The sequence below is a fragment of the Anabrus simplex genome, chromosome 1 (genome assembly GCF_040414725.1).
Source record: "Anabrus simplex isolate iqAnaSimp1 chromosome 1, ASM4041472v1, whole genome shotgun sequence".
Classification (NCBI taxonomy): domain Eukaryota; kingdom Metazoa; phylum Arthropoda; class Insecta; order Orthoptera; family Tettigoniidae; genus Anabrus; species Anabrus simplex.
Window position 1 is genome coordinate 1585421774 of NC_090265.1, and position 24477 is coordinate 1585446250.

Sequence of the window (24477 nt, forward strand, 5' to 3'; positions counted from 1 at the left end):
TAAGGGCTCAGATGTAAAGCCACTTCTAGGGAAAGAAGACAAAGCAGAAAGATGGCAGGAACATATCCAACAGTTGTATCAAGGTGAAGATGTAGATAATTTGGTTCTGGAACAAGAAGAGTGTGTTGATGCTGATGAAATTGGAGACCCAATTTTGATGTCAGAGTTTGACAGAGCTGTCAGCGACCTAAATAGGAACAAGGCACCTGGAATTGATGACATTCCCTCTGAATTACTGACTGCCTTGGGAGAAACCATCATGGCAAGGTTATTCCATTTAGTGTGTAAGATGTATGCCGATTTTCGGCAGAATGTTGTTATACCTATTCGCAAGAAAGCCGGTGCTGACAGGTGTGAAAACTATCACTCATTAGTTTAGTATCTCATGCCTGCAATATTTTAACACGTATTGTTTACAGAAGAATGAAAAAACAAGTTGAAGCTGAGTTGGGAGAAGATCAGTTTGGCTTCCGAGGAAATGTAGGAACACGTGAAGCAATCCTGACTTTACGTCTGATCTTAGAGGATCGAATCAAGAAGGACCAGCCCACGAACATGGCATTCATAAGTCTAGAAAAGGCATTCGATAATGTTGATTGGACCAGGCTATTTAAGATTCTGAAGGTGATTGGGATCAGATACCGAGAACGAAGAATTATCTACAATCTGTATAAAAATCAGTCTGCAGTGATAAGAATCGAGGGCTTTGAAAAAGAAGTAGCAATCCAGAAAGGAGTGAGGCAAGGCTGCAGTTTGTCCCCCTCCTTTTCAGTGTTTTCATAGAGCAGGCAGTAAAGGAAATCAAAGGGAAATTTGGAAAGGGAATCACAATCCAAGGAGAGGAAATCAAAACCTTGAGATTTGCCAATGATATTGTTATTCTATCTGAGACTTTAGAAGATCTTGAAGCTGCTGAATGGTATGGACGAATTCTTGGGTAAGGAGTACAAGATGAAAATAAATAGGCCCAAAACAAAAGTAATGCAGTGCAGTTGAACTAAGGCAGATGATGCAGGAAATATTAAATTATGAAATGAAGTTTTAAAGGAAGTAGATGAATATTGTTACTTGGGTAGTAAAATAAGTAACGATGGCAGAAGTAAGGTGGACATAAAATGCAGACTAGCGCAAGCAAGGAAGAGCTTTCTTAAGAAAAGAAATCTGCTCACTTCAAACATTGATATAGGAATTAGAAAGTTGTTTTTGAAGATTTTCATGTGGAGCGTGGCATTGTATGGAAGTGAAACACGGACGATAACTAGCTCAGAAAGAAAGAGAATAGAAGCTTTTGAAATGTGATGTTACAGAAGAATGCTGAAGGTGAGATGGATAGATCGAATCACAAATGAAGAGACACTGAATTGAGTTGGTGAGAGGAGACTGATTTGGCTAAATTAGACGAGAAGAAATATGATAGGACACATCTTAAGACATCCAGGACTTGTTCAGTTGGTTTTTGAAGGAAGTGTAGGTAGTAAGAACGGTAGGGGTAGACCAAGGTATGAATATGAAAAGCAGATTAGAGCAGATGTCGGATGCAGTAGTTACGTAGAAATGAAAAGGTTAGCACAGGATAGGGTGGCATGGAGGGCTGCATCAAACCAGTCTATGGGCTGATGACTCAAACAACAACATATAGAGTCAGTTTTATTTTTGCCTGGTAAGAACTTGTACCTAGTTGATTCTCAACTGTAGCATCATACACTAAATAAATAATAATAATAATAATAGTTATTATTATTGCTCTGAGGGGAATAATTTAAAATGTGTTCATATTCATATTTTATGTAGTATTCCCCGCTCGGTTACTCGTTCGTGCCTCCCAGCTGACGAACATTTCTGGGGAGAACACTGCATCTTAGTAGATATACTTAACTATCATTCACCACATGACATTAGGGAGTGATGGCTTTGATGCTGGCTTCTTAAAACAGCAATCCCATTTGTCATCATGAACTTAATCTTGGATTTTTGACTCGGGATTTTTTCTTGGAAAAAACAAATGTTTGTCTTGCAGTAAGTGCATTGTTAATCAGGATGAAATGTATAGCTCATGTTTTACCCAACCACATCCGTAAGCGTACCAGTACGCTGACATGATAAAGGGCTCTGTAGCCATAAGCATACTGGTACGCAGTGCTCATTTGCCTCCAAAACGAGATATGCTGCTTTCTGTCGGTAGACCTGGTCAACTAACTTACTTGGTATTTCTTAACAGCTGTTTACCACAGATGAGATAATCTGCACCCTGAGGGCTGGTTTAAGAACTACAGTATAAGTTTGCTATAGCGAGTATGGCACATAACGAGAACCCCGTTATAACGAGTTTTTGTCTGTTCCATCAAAATTTTTATATTAAACTGTGTATTATCCTTCGGTTACAGCGAGGGCCCTATTACTGACGTGTCCGTTATTACAAGCGATAAAGCGCGCACAATTTTTCCTTTACTCAAATGCATCCCAGTGATTATATTGCATGCGATCGATCACTTTCGGAATAGTTTCGGTTATATCAACTAGCGAGTTCTCTCGTCGACATCCGAAAGCGATGTCGGAGTCAATACCTGTCGACTGCTGTTCCGTAAAGAAAATTCAAAATGAAAGAGAACATCTTTTTCGTAATAAATGCGTACATGTGTCCGATAAGTTGTTAACTCATTAGAAATAAAGGCTGAATAAACGATTGCTTAATTTTAATGCTAAATACTGCAGTTAAGTAAGAATGGGGTACACCTCAAGATATGGCAGAGTTCATCATTGATTTCAGATGTTAGTTCATATTTTCTTGCGCCTGGTTAAATTGTGGAAAGGCTATTATCATGTAAATTTATAGCGACAAGGTTGTCATTTCTCTACTGGCGCTGAAGTATGTTTTCAGCATACGTATAGTATGGTTATCTTAGGATAGGTGATGCTGTTTGAATAAGAAAACTGAACCGTTTACCATAAAATGCGTCCGACCATCTTTGGTATCATTTCCTCGCTATGTCCACTAGCAAGTTGTCTTGTTGACATTAGCAGGCGATATTGGAGTCAATTAGTAATACCCGTAGACTGCTGTTTTCCAAAGAAAATTCAAAATAAAAGTGGATGACACGTTTTGGTAATATATAACGTGCCTGATAGCAGTTGTTAACTCATTAAATATAAAGGCTGAATTAAACGATGACTTAATTTTAATGTTCCAGTAGAACCTCACTTAACCTAAACCCGGCTTAACCGAAATGCTCTGCCAAAATTCTATTTTAATATTTTGTTTTTACCCTCTTGTTCTTAGCCATCGATATTAGTATTTCTCTTGCTGTATGTGCTGAGAGCTACTAGGCAAACCCTATTTTTGTATTATGACTTACGCCAGAATGCACGTGTAGCATAAAACCAAACAGTTTCATACACTGTAGTTCGTACCATGATGCATTTTTTCTTGAACAAGCAAGAAGAATAATTATTATTACTGTATTATTGTCTGCCTCCATAGTGTAACGGTTAGTGTTATTAGCTGCCGTCCTCGGGGTGCTCGGGTTCGATTCCCGGTACTACTAGAAATTTAAGAATGTCAGGAGGGCTGGTATGTGGTTGAAATGGTATATGCAATTCACCTCCAATGGGGGTGTGCCTGAAAAAAGCTGCACCACCTCGGGATGAGGTCACGAGTTTGCATTTACATTCATTTTTTGCTCTGTAGTTATTATTATTATTGTTATTATTATTATTATTATTATTATTATTATTATTATTATTATTATTATTATTATTATTATTATTCATGAAGATTATGTAGACTGTGCTTAACATTGCTTTAGTTGCAGGAGTTTCATCTTGTTTACTGCTCGGACTATACTGCAGCTTCTTTTAGGATACCTGGGAAGTCCAGTGACCTTTCTCCATTCATGTTTTTCTTTCACTCAAGGTTGTTCTACTGGCCTTACAGTTCTGTACTGTAGTTACAATGCTTTTCTTACCCCATTGCAACATGAACTACCTGCTCATAATGGTACTGTATCTTACCTTATTCTTATCCTACCAACTCTTTCCCAGGCATCGGGACTGGGTTCTTTTGAAATACAGTAGCAAGATACAGTATACAGTAATCAGTTGTGTCAAAAGTACAGTGGCAAGTGCGTGCTTATTGAATGATGTCAATTAAACAAAAACGCGTTGTTGTAAGCATAGAAAAAAATTGAAGCATTGAGTCAGGTGGAAAATGGTGCGATATTACGAAATGTTGCTGCGAATGATGGAGTTGGTGTGTCAACAGTGGCAGATTGGGTAAAGAAAAAATCTAAATCAATTGAGCATTCCTCTAAGATACCAAACTGCCAAACTATGAAAGAGGGTGGGTATGAAAAGGTAAACAAAGCAGTATTTCTTTGATTTACACAACAACGTGAAAAAGGTATACCGTTATCTGGTCCTATAATTCAAGAGAAGGCTAAATTATTGGCTACAAAGTTGAAAGGACTTCAAGGTTAGTTCAGGATGGCTGAAATAGATTTAAAAATAGATATGGCATGCAGTACGTCAGTTACATCTAAGTGGCGAGAAGCTTTCCGCGGACCACCAGCTGTTGATGTTTTTAAAATGGAATTTGAAGAGATCAGTTAAGGATTAACAAAGGATCAGGTATTATAATGCTGCCGAAACAGGGTTAAAGTTTAAAATGTTGCCAAAAACATCCTTAGCATCAGTAAAAGAAAAATCTGCACCAGGTCACAAAAATAATGAGAGGATTACAGTTTTAGCATGTGCTAATGCTTCAGAAACTCCTAGGCTGCCACTAATGTGCATAGGAAAATCGAAAAACCCTACAGCTCTTAAAAATATTGCTGCCACTGCATTACCATCTTATTATAGAGCTCAAAAATGTGCCTGGATGTCGTCGCAACTTTTCAAAGAATGGTTCTTTCAGAAGTTTGTACCAAGCATTGGATACTTTTTGAAGTCTAAGGGATTGCCCAGAAAAGCAATTTTGTTGATTGACAACAAGCCCAGGGAATTTGGAAAGTGGTGATATTTATTGTTCACTTTCTGTCCCCTAATGTGATGAGGTTAGTTCAACCCATGGACCAGGGTGTTCTGGAAGCATTCAAACGCCATTATCATGCGTTTATGCTATGATCTATTCTGAGTGATTGTGAATTTTCCGGTAAAAGTCTTACGGATTCGTTGAAGTCTGTGAACATGAAACCTGTGATTTATTGGTGTGCCCAATCCTGGGAAAAGATTACATCAGTGACTCTTTGTAATTCCTGGAACAGACTATATGAAGGGATTTTTTCGGAAGATGAGGAAAATCACAACCTGCAAGAGATGGTGAAAAATGTTAACCAGTGTGAGGTGAATTAGTGGTTACAGGTGATGCTGAACTAGATCTAACAGACCAAGAAATGTGTAACTGCCAAGGTTTGAAGCAGATGACTCTGACCTTGACAATAGCAGTTCTGAGTATAGAGTTACAGCAGATGATGGATTTAATGCTGATTTAGAATTTTTATTAAAATACAGTACCACACGCTTTAATTACAGTACTGTATACAGTTTAAGTTCAGTAGTAACAAAAGAAATTTTTTCATTATTTCAGATTACTTTGCACTTTGTTGAACAAAGCTATGAATCTACACCAGCTGATGTATTGTTGATTAAACGGTGGCGCGACATAGTTGCATGACAGCGCTGCACCAAGAAAATTCAGAAGAAAATGACTGATTTGATACAATGAGTGACATTATGTAAATATTTTAATGTTAATGTATAGTATGCAACTTTGCTTAACAGAGTTTATGCATTCTTATTTTGACATTTAACTTCCAAATATATTTACCATGTGTCATCCAAAAAAACACGTTAACCGAAGTGAATCTGCCCCATTATTACAGATAAACGGGGTTCTACTGTATATACTGAAATTAAGTAAGAATGTGATACACCTCAAGATATGTCAGACTACATCACTGATTTCAGAGTATAGTTTATATTTTCTCGGATCTAGTTAAATTTCGGAAAGGCTATTTCCACATACATTTTGCAGAGTAGGTTACCATTTCTCTACATGCGTTTGAAATACGTTTTCGTGATACATATACAGTTAGGTTATGCGGCGCCGTTTGAAGAAGAAAACTGAAATGTTTACCACAGAAGCCTGTGGAGTGCTACCTTATTCCTCAGAATCCAAAACGACTGGTTTTTTCTCAGAATCTCATGTGAAAAAATCAAGGGTCGCCTTGCATTCGCGGCCCAACAATAATGTACACTGTTGGTAACTACCGCAGTAACCACGTTGCTTCTTTATACTCCCACGTGCGTGCACACAAAACTCGTTGACAATAAATGACCGTCTCTTTATTATTCATCGCTAGCCGCGGAAACCGGTTGTACAGTGCCTCTGTGTAACGTCACTGGATTTCGGGATTAACCTCTACAAAACCTTTTCTCAAATCTACAGAATGGCATCAAAACATGCGAACCTTCTAATTCTTAGAAAGGCCACGGCTACTCAGTGGCAGAGTTATTAATGTGCCTACAGTACCTGACGCTTAGTAGAATTAAGTTTTATAGACAGCAGGAATAATTTCGTGATGAATCATCTTGTAAAGATATGTGGAACAGGTATTGCCGGTAAATTTTCAATGGGTTCTCGTCGATATTATGATGCCAATTTTAAGTTAATGGTTATTAAACACTCATAAACATAGAATGACTGTGCAGCCGCAAGAAAATACGATGTAGGCTTAATTAAAGCCAATATTTGGCGTTAGCGTGAAGACAAAGATAGCTAAAAAATGCATACTATACAAAAAAAATGCATTCAGTGGCCTGCAACGTGGGCACTTTAAACAAGTCGAAGATGAAGTTGTGAAGTATGTGCATGAAAAACGCAAGGTTTGCAATGGCCATACCGCGGCGCAATAAAGTTGTTCGTTGACCTTCAACGCAGCGTCAGTATTAGGCCTATACATTGCTAGCCGCTTAAGTCGGCCAAACCCGGCAAGCGAGATGTGCGTGTAGTGGCAGCTGGTTGTGCCTGGCGCTGAGTAAAAGGAACAGTTTTATAGACAGCAGGAATGGATCTTCGTATTGTAGAGACGTGTGGAATAGGTACTGCCGGCAAATTTTTAACGGGTTCTCTTTGATATTATGATGCCAATTTTAATTTAATGATTTTGAAAGTGGTGGTGGTGGTGATTATTGTTTTAAGAGGAAGTACAACTAGGCAACCACCCTCTATATAACACTAATCAGAGGGAAAAATGGAAGGGATCCGACACTTCGAAAAATGAAGATATCGGTCAAAGGAAGACAAGGACCACGAAGGGCGTGAAAATGAAAGACTCCCTAGCCCTCGCAAACCTAATAGCGTCGGGGTTGGAAAAGAACAAGAGTTGACCAAGAGAGGTCGGATAGGATAGATGAAAGTGAGGAGCCTGACATAAGTGGAAGCAATGCCAAGACTCAGCTGAGGGCCCCGTAGTCGCCAACCCACGCTCCAAAGTTCAGAGCCCCTGGGATCCCTTTTAGTCACCTCTTACGACAGGCAGGGGATACCGTGGGTGTCATTCTACCACCCCCACCCACAGGGGGAAATGATTATGAAACCTGCGGAAATAAAGAATAATTGTGCAGCCACAAAAAAAAACAAAAAAAACACCCCAGCATAACTAAAGCCAATGTTCGGCGTTGGCGTGAAGACAAAGATAGTCTAAAATTGTGTACTATACAAGATTTTACAATGCAGTTTTTAAGCCTGATTGAAAGTTTTTGTAGGAAAAAGTCGGGGTCATCTTGGATTTGGAGAAATACTGTACTATATTTTTTTCAGAATTAAATTAAACATACACTTTCACATAGTAGTGGATTTTGAAAAATAACAAACAAGTAAGCCTTGGTGTGGATATCATCCGAAAAAACGTATGATTTGAACAAAATGATTGCCGTTTCATACCGATTTTAATGTGTATGGGGGTTTTCCAGACTTTAACAAAAATCGGATATAGCGACAGTTCGTCAGAGTGAGTAAATTTTTTGCTGTTACGAATTCTTGCTATAGCGGACTTCTACCGTATGTCATTTGAGTGGTGCTTTTAAAAGTACTTGAGATCTCCGAACCAGATTGTTTGGAAACAGTGGCTGATGAACAGAAGCTTGTTTGGAAACAGTGGCTGATGAACAGAAGCATATGTTTGTTAGTGGTTGGTTTGTTGAAGAGTTAATCTGTTATTCAAACTTCTTGGCTCTTATAGTACTGTGGTAGTAATGATGAGGTAGATCCTGGTGATAATATTATGCATGTACGTTTGAATCATTGTGATGCAACTGCAAGTGAAAGTGAAATGGAACTTGACAACACTACGTTAGCAGCAGATGAAATTATGCACGACACTGATTGCTGTTTCGGGGACGTCGTTGAATGGGAATGGGAGAAAAAGCTTGTGACACCAACACAACACCTGTTTACTGGAGTTAGTGACTTAGGTCCTGGAGTGAATTTACCGGCTGGTGTTAGCAGGGCGGCAATATTTGCTTTGTACGAGAATGATCATTTCATTGATTATACAGTAGATCAAACCAACAAAGTTTGGATCTAGTGACAGCCAGTTTACGAAAATATCCTCTGATGAACTCATGGTATGTTTTGCACTCGTGATTTTGATGGGTCTGGTACAGAAACCTACACTTCAGAGTTATGGAACACAGAAGTAAGTGTTGACACACCCTACTTCAGAATTATTATGCCCCTATTTTAGCCATAAATAAATACATTAACACATAAGACCAGTAGTTTATGACATCTGCAACATTTCGATCGGTCTATATTCCTACGAGTGCTATATGTATAGATGAATCACTGATGATATGCAGGGGAAGATTATGTATTTTATACGGTACAAGAAGTTCAAGAGAGTAAGGTTTGGTGTCAAATTTTACAAACTATCGTACTCCAGCAACACGTGTGACTATAAAATTTATGTAGGGAAGGACGAAGTTGATAATACACCTGTTAGTACAAAAGTAGGGATGGACCTGATGTAGATATGTGGTCTTTGGAATAAAGGCTACTCCTTTTATATGGATAATTGGAACAGTTCTCCCGATTTATTCCACAGACTGTATAATGCAGAGACAAACCTGTTTAATAGTGCGTACTAACAGGAGAAACATACCGGAAGACTTTGGTAAGGTTCGTTGAGATGTAGGTGAAGCAGTGGCTTACTACACCAACAGTATTACTGCAATCAGGTGGTAGGACAAGAAAGACGTGTGCTTACTAACAACAATGCATTCTCTTGATTTTGCCGAACCTAGGAAGGTCATTAGTAAACCAGGTTCAAAGAAAATGAAGCCTATTGCTGCTTCAGGTTACACAAAGGGAATGGGAGAGTCGACCTTGGAGATCGACTTCTGAGTAGGTTCCACATTATGCGCAGGTACAGTAAAGCGTACAAGAAAATATTCTTTTATTTGATTGACATGATGCTTCTCAATGCCTACGTGTTGCACAGACTAGTGAATGGGAATACAGACAAAACGTTTCAAGTGTTCAAACAGAAACTTACTGAGGAAATGATTGCTAATCACTTCAAAGAAGACGTTGTCAAGTGATGGGCAGCTACACCTGAAGAATTGCTGTCACGACTGACTGGCCGACGTTTTCCTTTCAAAATCCCCCCAACAGAAGCCAAAAGTACTAAAACTGCAAAATGCTGTGTTGCATGTCGGCAAAAAAAGACCAGGAGGGAAAGTACATGGCAATGTGACTCCTGGAACATTCCATTGTGTCTGGAGCATTTCCAGCCATACCACACTAAAAAGGCCTACTGACTTTCGAATCCCGGACTCCAAGCAACACGGAACTTATTCCGTGTAAGTGCATAAATTATATATATAACTGTTGCTTCACAACCCTTTTTCTGTAAAGAACCTTGAATTATGTCAATAAATACGGAATTTATGCCGATTTATTCAGAGGTGTACAAACTGAATTTTTTTTGTGAAAATTCATGGTTTCCAAGCCTTTTCTGCTATAGGAGGAGGCAGATGTGGTTAATATCTCTGGGGACCTGAAACAAGATCACGTAAGTTTAAAAATTGTTTAAGGGAAAATGTACACCTAAAATAACCATGAGAAGTACGGTACGGAAACTTAATCAGAAAAAGAAAAAAGCACCGAGTAAGTTTAAATGAACATCTGAAAAGAAGTTTTACTGAATGTGTAGTAAGTCATTTGAAATTAATACATGGAATTACAGTCCATTCTTCACCCCTTCGTTCCAAGAACCTAGGCTTTTTGGGAGTATTTGAGGTCATTTTTACAGTTTTTTGTGAAAGAATGAGGCTCAAGGATATATTAGTTAGTAGTTAAGTGTCAACACTAAATTTAAATAAAAATATCAGATTATGATTTTTCTTAAAAAGTCCTTTTAATAAGCACTATCAGAATTATCAATTATTCCTTCTACAGACAAACCCCGTGGTGCTACTACCCTGATGGAATTAGCTGCTCAGCCTGAAGGCCTGCAGATTACGAAGTAACATGTGATCAGCGGAACAAATTCTCTTGGCCATTATTCATGGCTTTTTAGACCGGAGTCGCCATCTCGCTCTCAGATAGCTCCTCAGTTGTAACCATGTAGACTCAGTGGACCTCGGACCATCCCTCATATGCAGGCAAAATACCTGAGCTGGCCAGGAATTTAATCCACGGCTTCCGGGTGAGGAGCAAACATGCTACTTTTAGAGCTCGGGCGTAGCTTATTTGTTTTACAGCATCCTCAATTTAATTTTCACTTTGAACAACTCATGTTCATGGCATTTATGAATATACAAATGAATATCATGAGAACATGGAGAATAGTTAAATCAACTTATGTCAAGATAATGCAAGGAGATCTTGCTACGTGATGCTGCATGCCTTGTATTTCCTAATATTTCTCTTAACTAGTTGACAGATATAATATAATAGCATTTGAGGGATGTTCCACCATTCAACACATTGTAAAATATATTAATTATACGAGGGCTATTTTTTTTTTTTCAAGGTCCGATCGGTCGCGACAGTCAAACGCCCGCGAATATATGATGAACCGCTGCGCAGATGTGTTGCGCAACGTCTCTGAAATGACCGTTATGCGCCTCACCTCAGTCCCGCAAGTAGTGAACGTGCAGCGCGCTCGTAAACATGGTTGCAACGATCGCTTCGCCCGCCAAGTGTGAAGTGCGCGGTGTAATTCGATTTCTTCAGGCTGAGGGGTGCAATGCTGCCGAAATTCATCGCCGAGTAAGTCGTGTGTATGGTGAAACGTGCATGAGCGACAGCAAAGTGCGACAATGGTGCAGGAACTTTACAGCAGGGCGTACAGACGTCCATGATGCAGGCGGCCAGGGAAGGAAGCGTGTGTCAACCGATGATCTTGTTCAGCGTGTGGATCAGGCAATTCGAGAAAATCGTCGGTTCACAATTTCTGTGTTGAGTGCTTCGTTTCCCGAAATTTTCAGGTCAGCTCTCCACACAATTGTGAGTGAGACACTTCAGTACCGCAAACTTTGTGCGAGATGGGTTCCGAAGATGCTGTCTGACCGTCACAAAACACAGCAAATGGGCGCCGCTTTAGCGTTTCTCCAGCGCTACCATGATGGACCGGATTTTTTGAACAAAATTGTCACAGGGGACGAGACATGGGTTCATTTTGAAACGGAAGAAACAAAAGAGCAATCCAAACAGTGGATGCATTCGCACTCCCCGAGTAAGCCAAAGAAATTCAAGCAAACATTCTCCAACAGAAAGTGTATGGCTACTGTGTTCTGAGACCGGAAAGGAGTTCTGTTGGTGGAATTCATGGAACTTGGTTCCACCATCACTGCAGCCGCATACTGTGTGACTATTCAACGTCTACGATGGGCAATTCAGAATAAGCGGAGAGGGATGTTGTCATCAGGCATTGTCCTCCTCCATGACAATGCTCGGCCGCACACTGCAGCTGCCACCACGAACCTCCTGCAGCGTTTCCAGTGGGACGTTTTCGATCACCCAGCATACAGTCCGGACCTGGCTCCATCAGATTTTCACCTCTTAGCTCACATGAAACGCTGGCTAGGAGGACAGAGTTTTGACACTGACGAGGCGCTGCAGACCGGCGTACAAAGATGGTTACAGGCGCAGGCGGCGACGTTCTATCAAGAGGGCATTGACAAGTTGGTACCACGCTACGACAAATGTCTCAATCTGCGAGGCGACTATGTTGAAAAATAGCTGTGATGTATCAGTAAGTGTTAGTAATAGAAAAGTGTCAAATTTGTACTGCTGTTTTATTTCATGACCAATCGGACCTTGAAAAAAAATAGCCCTCGTACATCAACACGGAAATGAAAATCATAACCTATGATGGTTGACAGATAGCGACACAAATCTACTGCATCAAAGAGAGAAGACCAATGAACATATCTGTTGTGGGCCTAATTCAAATCAAAGTCTGGTCAAACACACAAATTTATAACACAGGTAACATGTCCTCGACTTATACTTGGCCATTGGACTTGCAAGTGTTTTATACAGCCAGAGTATGTTGGACATGGGTTGGACATGTGTTAATGTTATTGATACAGTGTTAACATTGATTGAATCATTGTATCTGTTATACTAAGGCAGAACCCAGTATGTCAAAAAAGTCAGATTTATTATTTTAATGCCAGTGGTAGATTCTGCAACGAAACATATGGTCACAAAGCTCGGTATAATTCTGGTACCCGTAGAATACGCTGTTCCCAAAATAAAAATTCTGTTATATTCAGTATAAATGTTGAGGCAGCTGAGTGATTTGTTTCCTGCACTTGCTGAATAAATAAAAATAAAACTTGTTCCTTCTTTTTACTACATTCACAAATATATGCCACTTTAATTTAGAGGTCATTGAAGTATAATATGAATTTCAGTGAATTCGCCAACTTTTAAAAGGACCTCCTGAAAATCTTTGACAATACTGATTCTGCCTTAGTACCACAGATATAGTCCATTCTGCTTGCATCTTCATAATTTAAACAGATATATGTGTGACAAATCTTCATAGTTTGCAAGGAAATACTGTAAAACTTTTCATGGATGATAATAAAAGTAGTGTTTTGCTAAAGGAGTTTCTCGAATTAAAATCCTGAATGCTATTTTCTACCTTCCAGATTATATACTCCAAGCTAACAGACCTGTTGCCAGCAGAAGTTGTTGCTGAAGATGATCCAAGTCTGGAGCGGCCCAATGACGACGAAGTTCGTGAAACAACTGAAAAAACCCGGTTGGCTCTGGAAAGGCTTACTCACACAAAAATAGCTGCTGCAATGCCTGTTAGATGTGCCGAAAAAACTGTGAGTAGTTTCACTTTTTTTTAAAAAGACTACTCATAGATAATTTGACAAAAAAAAATTGTTAATGTGAGTCTTTGCTTCCTTTGATTGATGAATATTGTTTTATAGGGTCCTGCGCAGTATATTCGTTACACTCCTTCTCAGCAAGGTGCAGCATTTAATTCTGGAGCCAAACAGCGTGTGATCCGCATGGTGGAAGCTCAGCGGGATCCCATTGAACCTCCAAAATTTAAGTTAGTGTTTTAGTTTATGATCTATAATTTAATTTTAATGCCAAGCAGAAACATTTTTTCATTGAGGTTTACCTCTGAAACAGAATATTTTTGGAATTACAGACTATGAAGTTCATGTTAAATCCGTATTGACGGTTGAACTTCTTACAAAATTGTACAAAACTATTTTAATCCTCCTAGTCAGTACTATATATTTTGCATCCAATTAAGACTAAACTTCACACATAAATAGACATGTTTCTACCTGGCATTGGCTCATCCCAGTAAGACAGGTAAATTGAATTAAAACATAGGAAACACACTAAATGAAATGTTGGTTAAAAGTTTTTTAAAAAGCATGATGAAAGTTAAAAACTGAAATGTTTATCGTTAAAACAGTCTTGAGCTGGAGGTCTTTATGTTTCAATGTTTTGTTGTCCTTTGGCGTGGTTCATCAGGTATCTGTATACTGTTGGCTTAGTTGTTGTGTTCCGACCTGGGCTAATATACATAAGCATTATTGAAGTTGAACCGTCTGATTTTAGTGTTACGTGGTCCTCTTGTATCACCCGTGCTCTCTGACTACACAGTCCAGCAAACAGAAAGACTTCCAGCTCAAGACTGTTTTAATGAACAACATTTCAACAGTTTTTAACTTTCATCATGCTTTTTAAAAAACTTTTCATTTTGTGTTTCCTATGTTTTTAATTCAATTTACATGTCTTACTGGGGATGACCCAATGCTGGGTCGAAACATGTCTATTTATGTGTGAAGTTTAGTCTTAATTGGACGTAAAATATATAGTATTGACTAGGCGGATTAAAATAGTTTTGTACAATTTTGTAAGCAAAAAGAAAAATATTTTCGGGAGTTCTGTAGTAGTAGTAGTCTACGACCTTAGCTATCTAGTTGTAGACCTACTGAAATGGTGCCATATAGGTGACTTGCCTTCCAATTTAGACATTCCCAGTGGTACTGCTGTTTAGCTACAACAGTAGACCTACTGAAGTGGTGCCATATAGGTAACTTGACTTCCAGTTTAGACATTCCCAGTGGTACTGCTGTTTAGCTACAACAGCAGAATTCTATGGGGCAGTTCCTATATTATTAATATTAATATTTTTTCTTTGGACACAGAATATGCCACTAATGATCTTTCAAATGCCCACAATGACATTGAGTGAATTGTCACATCACCTTCTGCACAATCAAGGGCATAAGCTTGCACCTGACATGTTGAACACACTTGTTTGAAATAGCTTATGGGCACCAGAAATATATTCTTCCTGTTTCAATTCCAAGGGTTGAAGTACAGAGCTCAGTCCATTAGGAATCACTGCCAGATTGGTTTTTGTAGTTTCGAGTGACTTCTTGGTATCATGTGGTTCATGGTGTGGGTTATTGTAGTCACGTCCTAGTTCATGAACCATGGGCAATGGTTGAGTGGCCTAGTAAGTGGTACTGATAGTTCCAGTTGCTATGGAGTAGGAGTGGGAATCTTGGACATACTCAGTCATGGCGCTCCTTATGCTCAGGCAGCTAGGACTATACAATCCACCGTGGTCCCGCTATTTGCAAGTAAGGGTAGAATCCTGCTTCACAGAATTTTCACTGAGCACGCTCAGAACATTTTAAGCAAGCCTCAGACATATGGAAGTATTGGAGTCTCACTCCCATTTGACAGATGAGGGAATCCTGGGAGAGTCATCAATATTAATGGGGCTTATTGGAGAAAGAAAGTAGAACTGACTGAGTCAGCAAAGAGGATGCATCTGGATGTGTTAGGAGTTAATGGGTTAAGGGGAGATAATGAGGAATAGATACGTAGGTTATGCCGAAAGTTTTTAGCAGCGCGTAAACCGTAATTCTGAGGACAATGGGATTATTTTCATTTGAAAGAGCGATATTTTTCCACCTTGGAACATGGGCGTGCAAGCCCTCCTAGCGGTAGTTCCTCCACAGCGAGGGAAAAAAGCACAGGCAGTGCTGAACCAGACACGGTGCAAGATGGGTCTGTCATGCCGCGACTTTCGAGCAATGATTTTATGATTATAAAAAGAAAGTGCCGAAGAATGCCATTCTTCTTTGCTGCGCGTTTTTGGTGAGGCTGCCCCTTCTAGAGCCACAGTTGGAAATTGGTTTCGCAGGTTTTCAAGGGGTCGGCAGTCAATTGAAGATGAACCTCGTCCCGGTCGCCCAGCAACAGCTGTGACTCAAGAAAACATTGATGCTGTGAGGGAAATGATCAAAGCAGATCCACATCTCACATTTTGTGACATTGAACGGACCTTAAATATTGGATCAGGAGCAGCGCAGGCCATCGTTCACGATTATTTAGGCCTTACCAAGAGATGTGCCCGTTGGGTGCCACATTCCTCGACAGAAATCCAAAAGGAGGAGAGAGTGGACTGGTGTCATTTCATGCTAGAAAAATTCAATGGAGGGCAGTCTGAAGACACCTACAATGTCGTCACAGGTGATGAAACATGGGTCTACCATTATGACCCTGAAAAGAAAAGACAGTCTTCTGTGTGGTGCTTGCCAGGAGAGGAACCACCCACAAAAGTTCGACGAAGTCGGAGCTCCAGAAAGAAGATGGTGGCAACTTTTTTTACGAAAATAGGCATCTTGCCTCTGTGACCTTCGACGTACGTCGTACAGTCAAGGCTGAATAGTATGTGAATGACAGTCTTCCCAAAGTCCTCGCCACTTGGAGGTCACAGCACCCAAAGTCCAAGAGTGGGCACCTTCTGCTGCATCACCACAATGCATCTGCACACAGGGCTGACCTGGCCCCATGTGACTTCTTTCTGTTCCCTAAGACCAAGGAAAAATATGTGGGCAGCAGTTTTCGTCAGATGAAGAGTCCATTGCAGCGTACGAGAGTGCACGAAGTGACATCCCGAAAGAAGCTTGGACTGAAACGTTTTCTAAGTGGGTTCAGAGAATGGAAAAATGTATACGTGCTAATGGAGAGTATTTTGAAAAGTTGTAATTGTTGTTTTGCAAATAAAAATTTTTTTCTAACACTCTGCTAAAAACTTTCACCATAGCCATAGCACATTACAAATTGTACTTGACGGGTATTGAAAAGGGGAGGGCACAGTGTAAGGTAGGACTATTGATGGGAATATCAAATGTTTTAAACTGTTGGTAGACTACCGATTGTGAAGTGTGACTATCGAATGAAAGCATTCGATAGTTTTCATTCTGTTTGAAATCAGTTATAAAATAGAAATACAGTAGAAGTCCACTATAGCGAGTACGGCATATAATGAGAACTCCGTTGTAACGACGATTTTTGTCTGTCCCTTCAAAATTCCTATATTAAACTGTGTATTATTTTTCGGTTACAGGGAGAGCTCTATCACTGATGCATCTGTTCTTACGAGCGATTAAGCACCCGCAATTTTTTCCATTTGCAAGTAATCGGCTTCATTTTCCATACAAATTCTAATCACAGAGACTTGCAGTAATTGAAAATCTTCCACCTTTTTGATACTTTTTATTTGATTTTTTGAAAATTAATTTAAATTAATTAATGATGGATGCGTCAGTGATAGAGCTCTCCCTGTAACCGAAGAATAATATGCAGTTTAATATAGGAATTTTGAAGGGACAGACAAAAATTAATTAATTTGCAAAAGAGCAAATAAAAAAGTATCAAAAAGGTGGAAGATTTTCAATTACTGTAAGTCTCTGTGATTTTTTCTGTTACCAATATTTATACACCCCAGCGATTATGTTGCACACAATCTATCACATTCGGTATTGTTTCCTCGCTATGTCGGTTAGTAATATGCGTCGGCTACTGTTCCGTAAAGAAAATTTGAAATGAAAGAGGAAAACATGTTTTCGTAATAAATGCATAAATAACGTGTCCAATAACAGTTATTAACTCATTAAAAATAAAGGCTGAATAAACGATCGCTTAATTTTAATGCTAAATACTGCAATTAAGTAAGAATGTGATACACCTCAAGATGTGGCAGAGTGCATCATTGATTTCAGAGGTTAGTTTGTTTTCTCGCGTCTGTTAAATTGCGGAGAGGCTTTATCATATTAATTTATAGCGAGAAGGTTATCGTTTCTCTACTGGCGCTTGAAATATGTTTTCATCGTACATATAGTACAGTTAAGTTAGGATAGGTGACGCTGTTTGAATAAGAAAACTGAAACGTTTGCCACAAAATGCGATCGATCATGTTCGGTACAATATAGTTTTCTCGCTTAGTGCATTTGCGAGCTCTCTCGTCGATATTCTGAGGCGATATTAAAGTAGATTAGTAATACCCGTGGACTGCTACTCTGTAAACAGAATTCGAAATGAAAGAGGATAACACGTTTTTGTAATGAATGCATAAATAACGTGGCCGATAGGAGTTGTTAACTCTTTAAAAGTAAAGGCTGAAGTAAACAATCTCGTAATTTTATTGTTATATACGGTACCGAAATTAAGTAAGAATATGATACACCTCAAGATATGGCAGAGTACATCACTGGTTTCAGAGGATAGTTTATATTTCCTCACGTCTAGTAAAATTTCAGAAAGGCTATTCCCATGTACATTTTAGCGATGTGGTTATCATTTCTCTACATGCGTTTGAAATATGTTTTCATGATACATATAAGGTTAGTTTAGGTGACGCCGTTTGAAGAAGGAAACTGAAATGTTTTCCACGGAAGCCTCTGGAGTGATACTGTATTTCTCCGAATCCAAGGCGACGTTTTTTCTCAGTCACTCATGAAAAATCAAGGGTTGTCATGCATTCGCGGCCTAACACTATTGAACACCATTGGCTACTACCACAGTAACCACACTGCTTATTTTCACCCTCGCGCACGCCTGCACACACACAAAACTCATTGACAACAAACGACCGCCTCTTTATTATACATCGCTAGCCGCAGTAACCGGTTGTACAGTGTCTCTGTGTAACATCACTGGATCTCAGAGAAATAGTGAAGCGTTCTATTAGCCTCTAAGAAAACGTTTTTCAAAGCTACAGTATGGCATGAAAACATGCGAGACTTCAAATTCTTAGAAAGGCCACGGCTGCTCAGTAGCAGAGTTATAACGCGTCTGCTGTACCTGACGCTTAGCAAATGTAAGTTTTGCAGACAGCAGAAATATTTTCGCTATCGCTCGTATTGTAAAGATACGTGGGACAGGTATTGCCGGCACATTTTCAACGAGTTCTCGTCAATATTATAATGCCAATTTTAAGTTAATGGTTACATTTGGAAAAGTAGAATAATTTTGCAACCGCAAGAACGGCATAGGCCTAACTAATATTCGGTGTCAGCGTGAAGACAACGATAGCTTAAAATGGCATACTCCACAAAAAGTGCATTCAGTGGTCCGCAACAAGGACGCTTTAAAGAAGTCGATGATGAAATTGTGAGATATGTGCACAAAAAATGCAAGGGTGGAATGGCCATACCGTGGCGCAATAAACTTGTTTGTTGACCTTCAATGTCTACGATTCGGCCTATACATCGCTAGCTGCTGAAGTTGGCTAAACCCAGCAAGCGAGACGGGCATGTAAGTAACAGAGTTTTATAGATAGCAGGAATATTTTCGTGATGGATCGTCGTATTGTAAAGATACCTGGAACAGGTATTGCCGGCAAATTTTCAACGGGTTCTCGTCGATGTTATGATGCCAATTTTAAGTTAATGACTATTAAACACTCGGAAATGTATAATAATTGTGCAGCCGCAAGAAAATACGGCATAGGCCTAACTAAAGCCAGTATTCGGCGTTACCGTGAAGACAAAATAGCTTAAAAATGCGTACTGCACAAAAAAATGCATTCAATGGCCCGCAGCAAGGACGCTTTAAAGAAGTCAAAGATAACACTGTTAGGTATGTGTACAAAAATGCAAGGGCGGAATTGTCATATCGCGGCGCAATAAACTCGATCGTTGACTTTCAGAGTCATCGATTAACACCTATACCTCGCTAGCCGCTGAAGTTGTCCGAATCTGGCAAGTAAGACGTCCGTGTAGCGGCAGCCGGTTATATCTGACGCTGAGTGAAAATAACAGTTTTATAGTAAGCAAGAATATTTTCCTGATGGATCGTTATATTGTAGAGACGCGTGGAATGTGTATTGCCGGCAAATTTTCAACGAGTTCCCTTCGATATTATGATGCCAATTTTAAGTTAATGGTTATTAAACCCGCTGAAATAAAGCATAATTCTACAGCCCAAAAAAATTACGGCATAACTAAATCCAATGTTCGGCGTCAACAGTCTAAAAATGCGTACTGTATAAGACAGACATTCATATGATTTTACAAAGCACTTTTTAAGCCTGATAAATGTTTGAAGGAACAAGTGGGAGTCGTCTTGGATTCGGAGAAATACGGTACTATCTATATTTTCAGAATGAAATTAAACCCACACTTTCACATAGTATCGGATTTCGAAAAACAACAAACAAGTAAGCCGCAGTGTGGATATTATCAGCGAAAATTCAAATTTTGAACAAACTGATTGCCATTTCTTACTGAATTTAATGTGTATGGGGGTTTTCCCGACTTATACACAAAATCGGATATAACGACAATCCGTTATAGCGAGTAAATATTTCGCTGTTATGAATTCTCGCTATAACAGACTTCTACTATACTTTCTTCTTTTTGTGCTGTTTCCACAAGCAATAACGAGAACTTGTAGTCTTACTTAATACATTTTTCACAATTTACTTGTATCGTGCTCACCCCACACAGACCGAGGCCTGACAATGCTAGCATACAATGGGAAGCGGTACTAGGCAAATGCTGGGGCTGTACCTTAATTATGCCTTGACCACTATCTTCCCAATTCCAGCTCTTTCTCATCCCTCCGTTGCCAAAAACCTGTATGTCATTGCGACGTTAAACAAGAAGCAAAAATATATCATAGTTCCTCTGTTATTTCTGTATTATTTTCTACCTTTTTTTGAAGAAACTGTATTTTTAAGACATTAGTATCTATGTGTAAACAACTTTGCTAGTTTTCCTTTGCAAAGTTGAGTTTAGTGCTTTTTTTCCTTCAGGATTAACAAGAAAATTCCTCGTGGGCCACCTTCACCGCCAGCTCCTGTTATGCATTCACCTACTAGAAAGGTTTGTCATTTTCCACTACTGTGAATTTGGAATACCAATTCTGTCTAACATTATGAATACATAAGTGTTCTTAATCATTTGTTTTTAGGTAACAGTTAAAGAACAAAAAGAATGGAAAATTCCACCTTGTATATCGAATTGGAAAAATGCTAAGGTAAGTGTTTTGCATTGTAAGGTTACCATTATTTTGGATTTTTGGTCTTTTTTTATCTTTTATGTTAATGCTCTTCTGCAGGGCTACACTATTCCATTGGATAAACGACTTGCTGCAGATGGCCGAGGACTTCAACAAGTGCACATCAATGAAAACTTTGCCAAGCTTGCTGAAGCATTGTACATAGCAGATAGAAAGGCAAGTGTTTCTTATAGTGTACCGGTTATATACTTATAAAACTTCAAAAGTTGTTATGAATGTCGTGTAACTTGACACTGGGTAGGAAATAAACACATAACTGGTGGCCTTTTATTTTACGACTAGGATTTATAAGTTACTAGTACTTATACACTAACAGACATACTAATTCACAGTTGCGTTCTCTCAACTCACACTAACTCACCCACACCAATTGTTCACTCAAATGCTTACAAGTTAACACAAGCACACTGGTTTCACAGTACACATTACTTACTGTTCCACTACTGTCACTTGTACTCTAATATAGTTCCACAGTTACACTTGCTGTACACCAACACAGCCACACAGTTCACAGCTTGCGCAGTTAGGGCAGGCTGTGGACTTGGGTTTGAATAGCAGATTGACCTTGATATAAAACACTTTCTGACACCATTAAATTCTTACTCTTAATTTATTTAAATAGATTATCAAATATACACTTAGTATAATATTACAACACACCTGTAATTATTATTCTCCTCTCGGTATTACTTTTAAATAATTAGTTTATCAGTCTCTGACCTCTTTGGAAAATACACACACTTTTACAATTCACTATACAACACTTCTTAATTCCCTTCAGTCTTTAAAGTCTCTTAACTAGTTTTGAATCTTCTCTCTTCTTGCTTCTTTCTTGTATCCTCGTTGTGGTGTTCCTCTGAATCTTCCCTGATGGCTTCAGGACTCGAACACAGAACTCGAAGGTGAATGCGAACTGAAGCTACAGTCTCTTTCGAACACTCAGTGAGTTCTCTACTTACTGTCTCTGTACTTAACCCTGTGGGACACAGCTAACCAATTCTACTGTCTAGCAGACTCAACTGCTGCCTAATTTGAATAACCTCTTATACTGCTGTCTTCACTAACTGATGGCAGGCTCAACTACTGCCTGATCTGACTAACTCCATATGCTGCTATTTTCACTGACTTTATTCTACAGAGTCTGTTCTCTGCCAAGTAACCTAGTGACTGTTCCTTCCTGAGAGAATGCTCCTTTCCAAGTTAACAGAATAACTGCCTGACCAGAATCACCACCAAAATGATAACCAAGAATGACCACAGAATGACCAAGAGTCACCCTTGTCACTCCCCTTTATCCCTTCTCTGAGTTTCTGGAACAAGTCATCCCCTACTACTATGTTCCCTCACATCACTGATCTGTTAGCTTCCTATTGGTGTGCTTAAAGTAAATGCAAAAATTTTAATATTCCACCTTCTCAATACTAAAAAATCATTTGATGTTTTACAAAAACATTACAATGATATTAATAGGTACTAGTTTCGGTCCACTGTGGACCATCATCAGCCTAGCCAAATTACAACAGTAAAAGACATAGTGATAAAATAAAGTAAAATAATGTGGAAAAATGAGAGAGGATATAGATGGATGGGATGGTGGTGGAATGACAGACAAAAGTGAAAAACCGTATATGCGAATTATGAAAAAAGTAACAGAAGTGTTCACATTGACAAGTAAAATCTTTGTGAAGTCACATAAAAACTCTTGATGAGATAGTCTTTGGTTGACAGTTGCTCCTGTGTTGCACAATTAAAATTTATAACTGAGTATATGATTCTAGAAAGTTCTAGATGTGCGTTCCACTTTAGCGTAGAGGGAAGAGTTGTCCGATGAGACCAGCATAAGATTAAAAGTTGACAAAGTTGGACATGTTCTATGGTGGAATGAAAAGCTTGCTGTGTTAAACAGAAGTAGTCTCATTTCAATCGGAACCCCAATGAACCTTGCGCTGCGTGGAACAAACTTGCTGTGTTGGTTACTTCAAGTGTGGTCCCACCCGTCTCATGGATGTACATGTGACTGGTAACCTTCCAGAGATTCCTTCTTATTTTTTACAGGGCACCTTGCTACTTGACTAACAGGCTTGCTTTTCCTGGTCCACCCACTAAAAGCTTCCAACTATGACCTTCTAGTCTGTTTACTTGTTTCTCTGACAAATATTCTGATTGCACAAGTTTGCCTCACTCTCAGCTCACTGAAATATTCCAAGTTGAGACTAGCTTTAAGAAATGCTTTTAATTATAATTGTAATTCTGCACTTATTCACAGCACTGACATTCTATTACACTTAATCACTCACTTCCACTGTTGTTGCTGTATCTTCTCTGTTCGATGCGCTCACCCCATAATTTCCCACGGAAGGACGTGTTACGAATTGGCACTCACGACACCTCCCCGTGCAGGTAAAGAAGTGTATCGTGACCCACATTGCAATCACTTCTGTCAGTCCCTTCTCTTCCACCTTTTTATACTCTGGCCTTGTCTTTAATCCTCTGGCTACGGGATGTTTGTACTTTTTCTCTATCTCTGAAATACCTGACTCTGATTCTAGGTTATGAATACTAGGCCTAGTGCCAATTACTCTAGGTCTCTCAAAATGCACTACTGTGTCATCGTCTGATGACTTCGCATTTACTCGACTTGCATTAATTATCTTTTGCTTGAAGCAGATTTTCATACAACACCCAGTAGCTGAATCCCAATATTTCTTTTTACATATGCTGGTAAGACATGGATTACAACATTTACAGCATATTAATATGGCGAATATGGCTACAGTAGTCCATACGATTATTTTATAGACGTTAAAATTGGAGGGCTGATGACCTCAATGTTAGGCCCCTTTAAACAACAAGCATCATCAGTTAAAATTGGAATCCTAGTGATGTGGCATACAAAAAATACAAAATAATGAAAAAAGAGAAGTCCAGAAAGAATATTCATAATTTTCATACAATTAATAATATAATAATGGCAAGGGAAAAAGCAGAAATAACCAATGAAAAATAGAAAGACGCGGAAGAACACATTCTCGGTACCAGAAGGAGACAAGTTACCGGTGACGCAAGCAGTCATGTGAAGGTAATGTTGACCCTTTTCTTTATCAATAATTAAGTTTTCAACTTCCTCTACTTTCTTGCCTGCATGTTTGAAATCCTCAACATGTGTTGTTAACAAACTGTGCTAGGGGGCTTCATTTAAATTTATTACATCTCTTTAATTTTAAATCACTGTTCAAGTGTATACAACAATCATACTCTAACAAGACCTCTGATATTAAATCCTTCCTATTAGTGGTATTTATCTTTTCTGTGGACCATATTTTACTGTTTGGTCCATACACTGTACAATATTCATAAAATGTAATTATCCCTGAATTATTTAAAGTCACCTCAGTGGTGTCCTTACACACTACAGTTATTTTTATGGTTCTGGTGCTAGATATACATATTTATTTTCTTTGATGAACAACCATGTTAATTGTTTAATGTTTGTGACATCTTTTGCACAGTTTTTAGGCACAGTATTTATCCCTTTTAGTAGAGTAACTATACAATTTTTGTCTTCCTGTATTATCTTGAGTGGAAAGTCTGATTTGCATATCCTA

The 24477-nt window shown here is 39.0% G+C and overlaps 1 protein-coding gene across 2 annotated transcripts in view; it reads left to right on the forward strand.

The window, feature by feature from the left end:
• Bx42 (Puff-specific protein Bx42) overlaps window positions 1-24477 on the forward strand; it is a 224628-nt gene that overhangs the window by 73284 nt on the left and 126867 nt on the right. For both annotated transcript variants that reach the window (XM_067138220.2, XM_067138221.2), the window contains 5 exons: window positions 13165-13347; window positions 13456-13580; window positions 20607-20676; window positions 20765-20830; window positions 20912-21028. In XM_067138220.2, the coding sequence (XP_066994321.1) occupies window positions 13165-13347; window positions 13456-13580; window positions 20607-20676; window positions 20765-20830; window positions 20912-21028 (561 nt within the window). The remainder of the gene's footprint in view (window positions 1-13164; window positions 13348-13455; window positions 13581-20606; window positions 20677-20764; window positions 20831-20911; window positions 21029-24477) is intronic.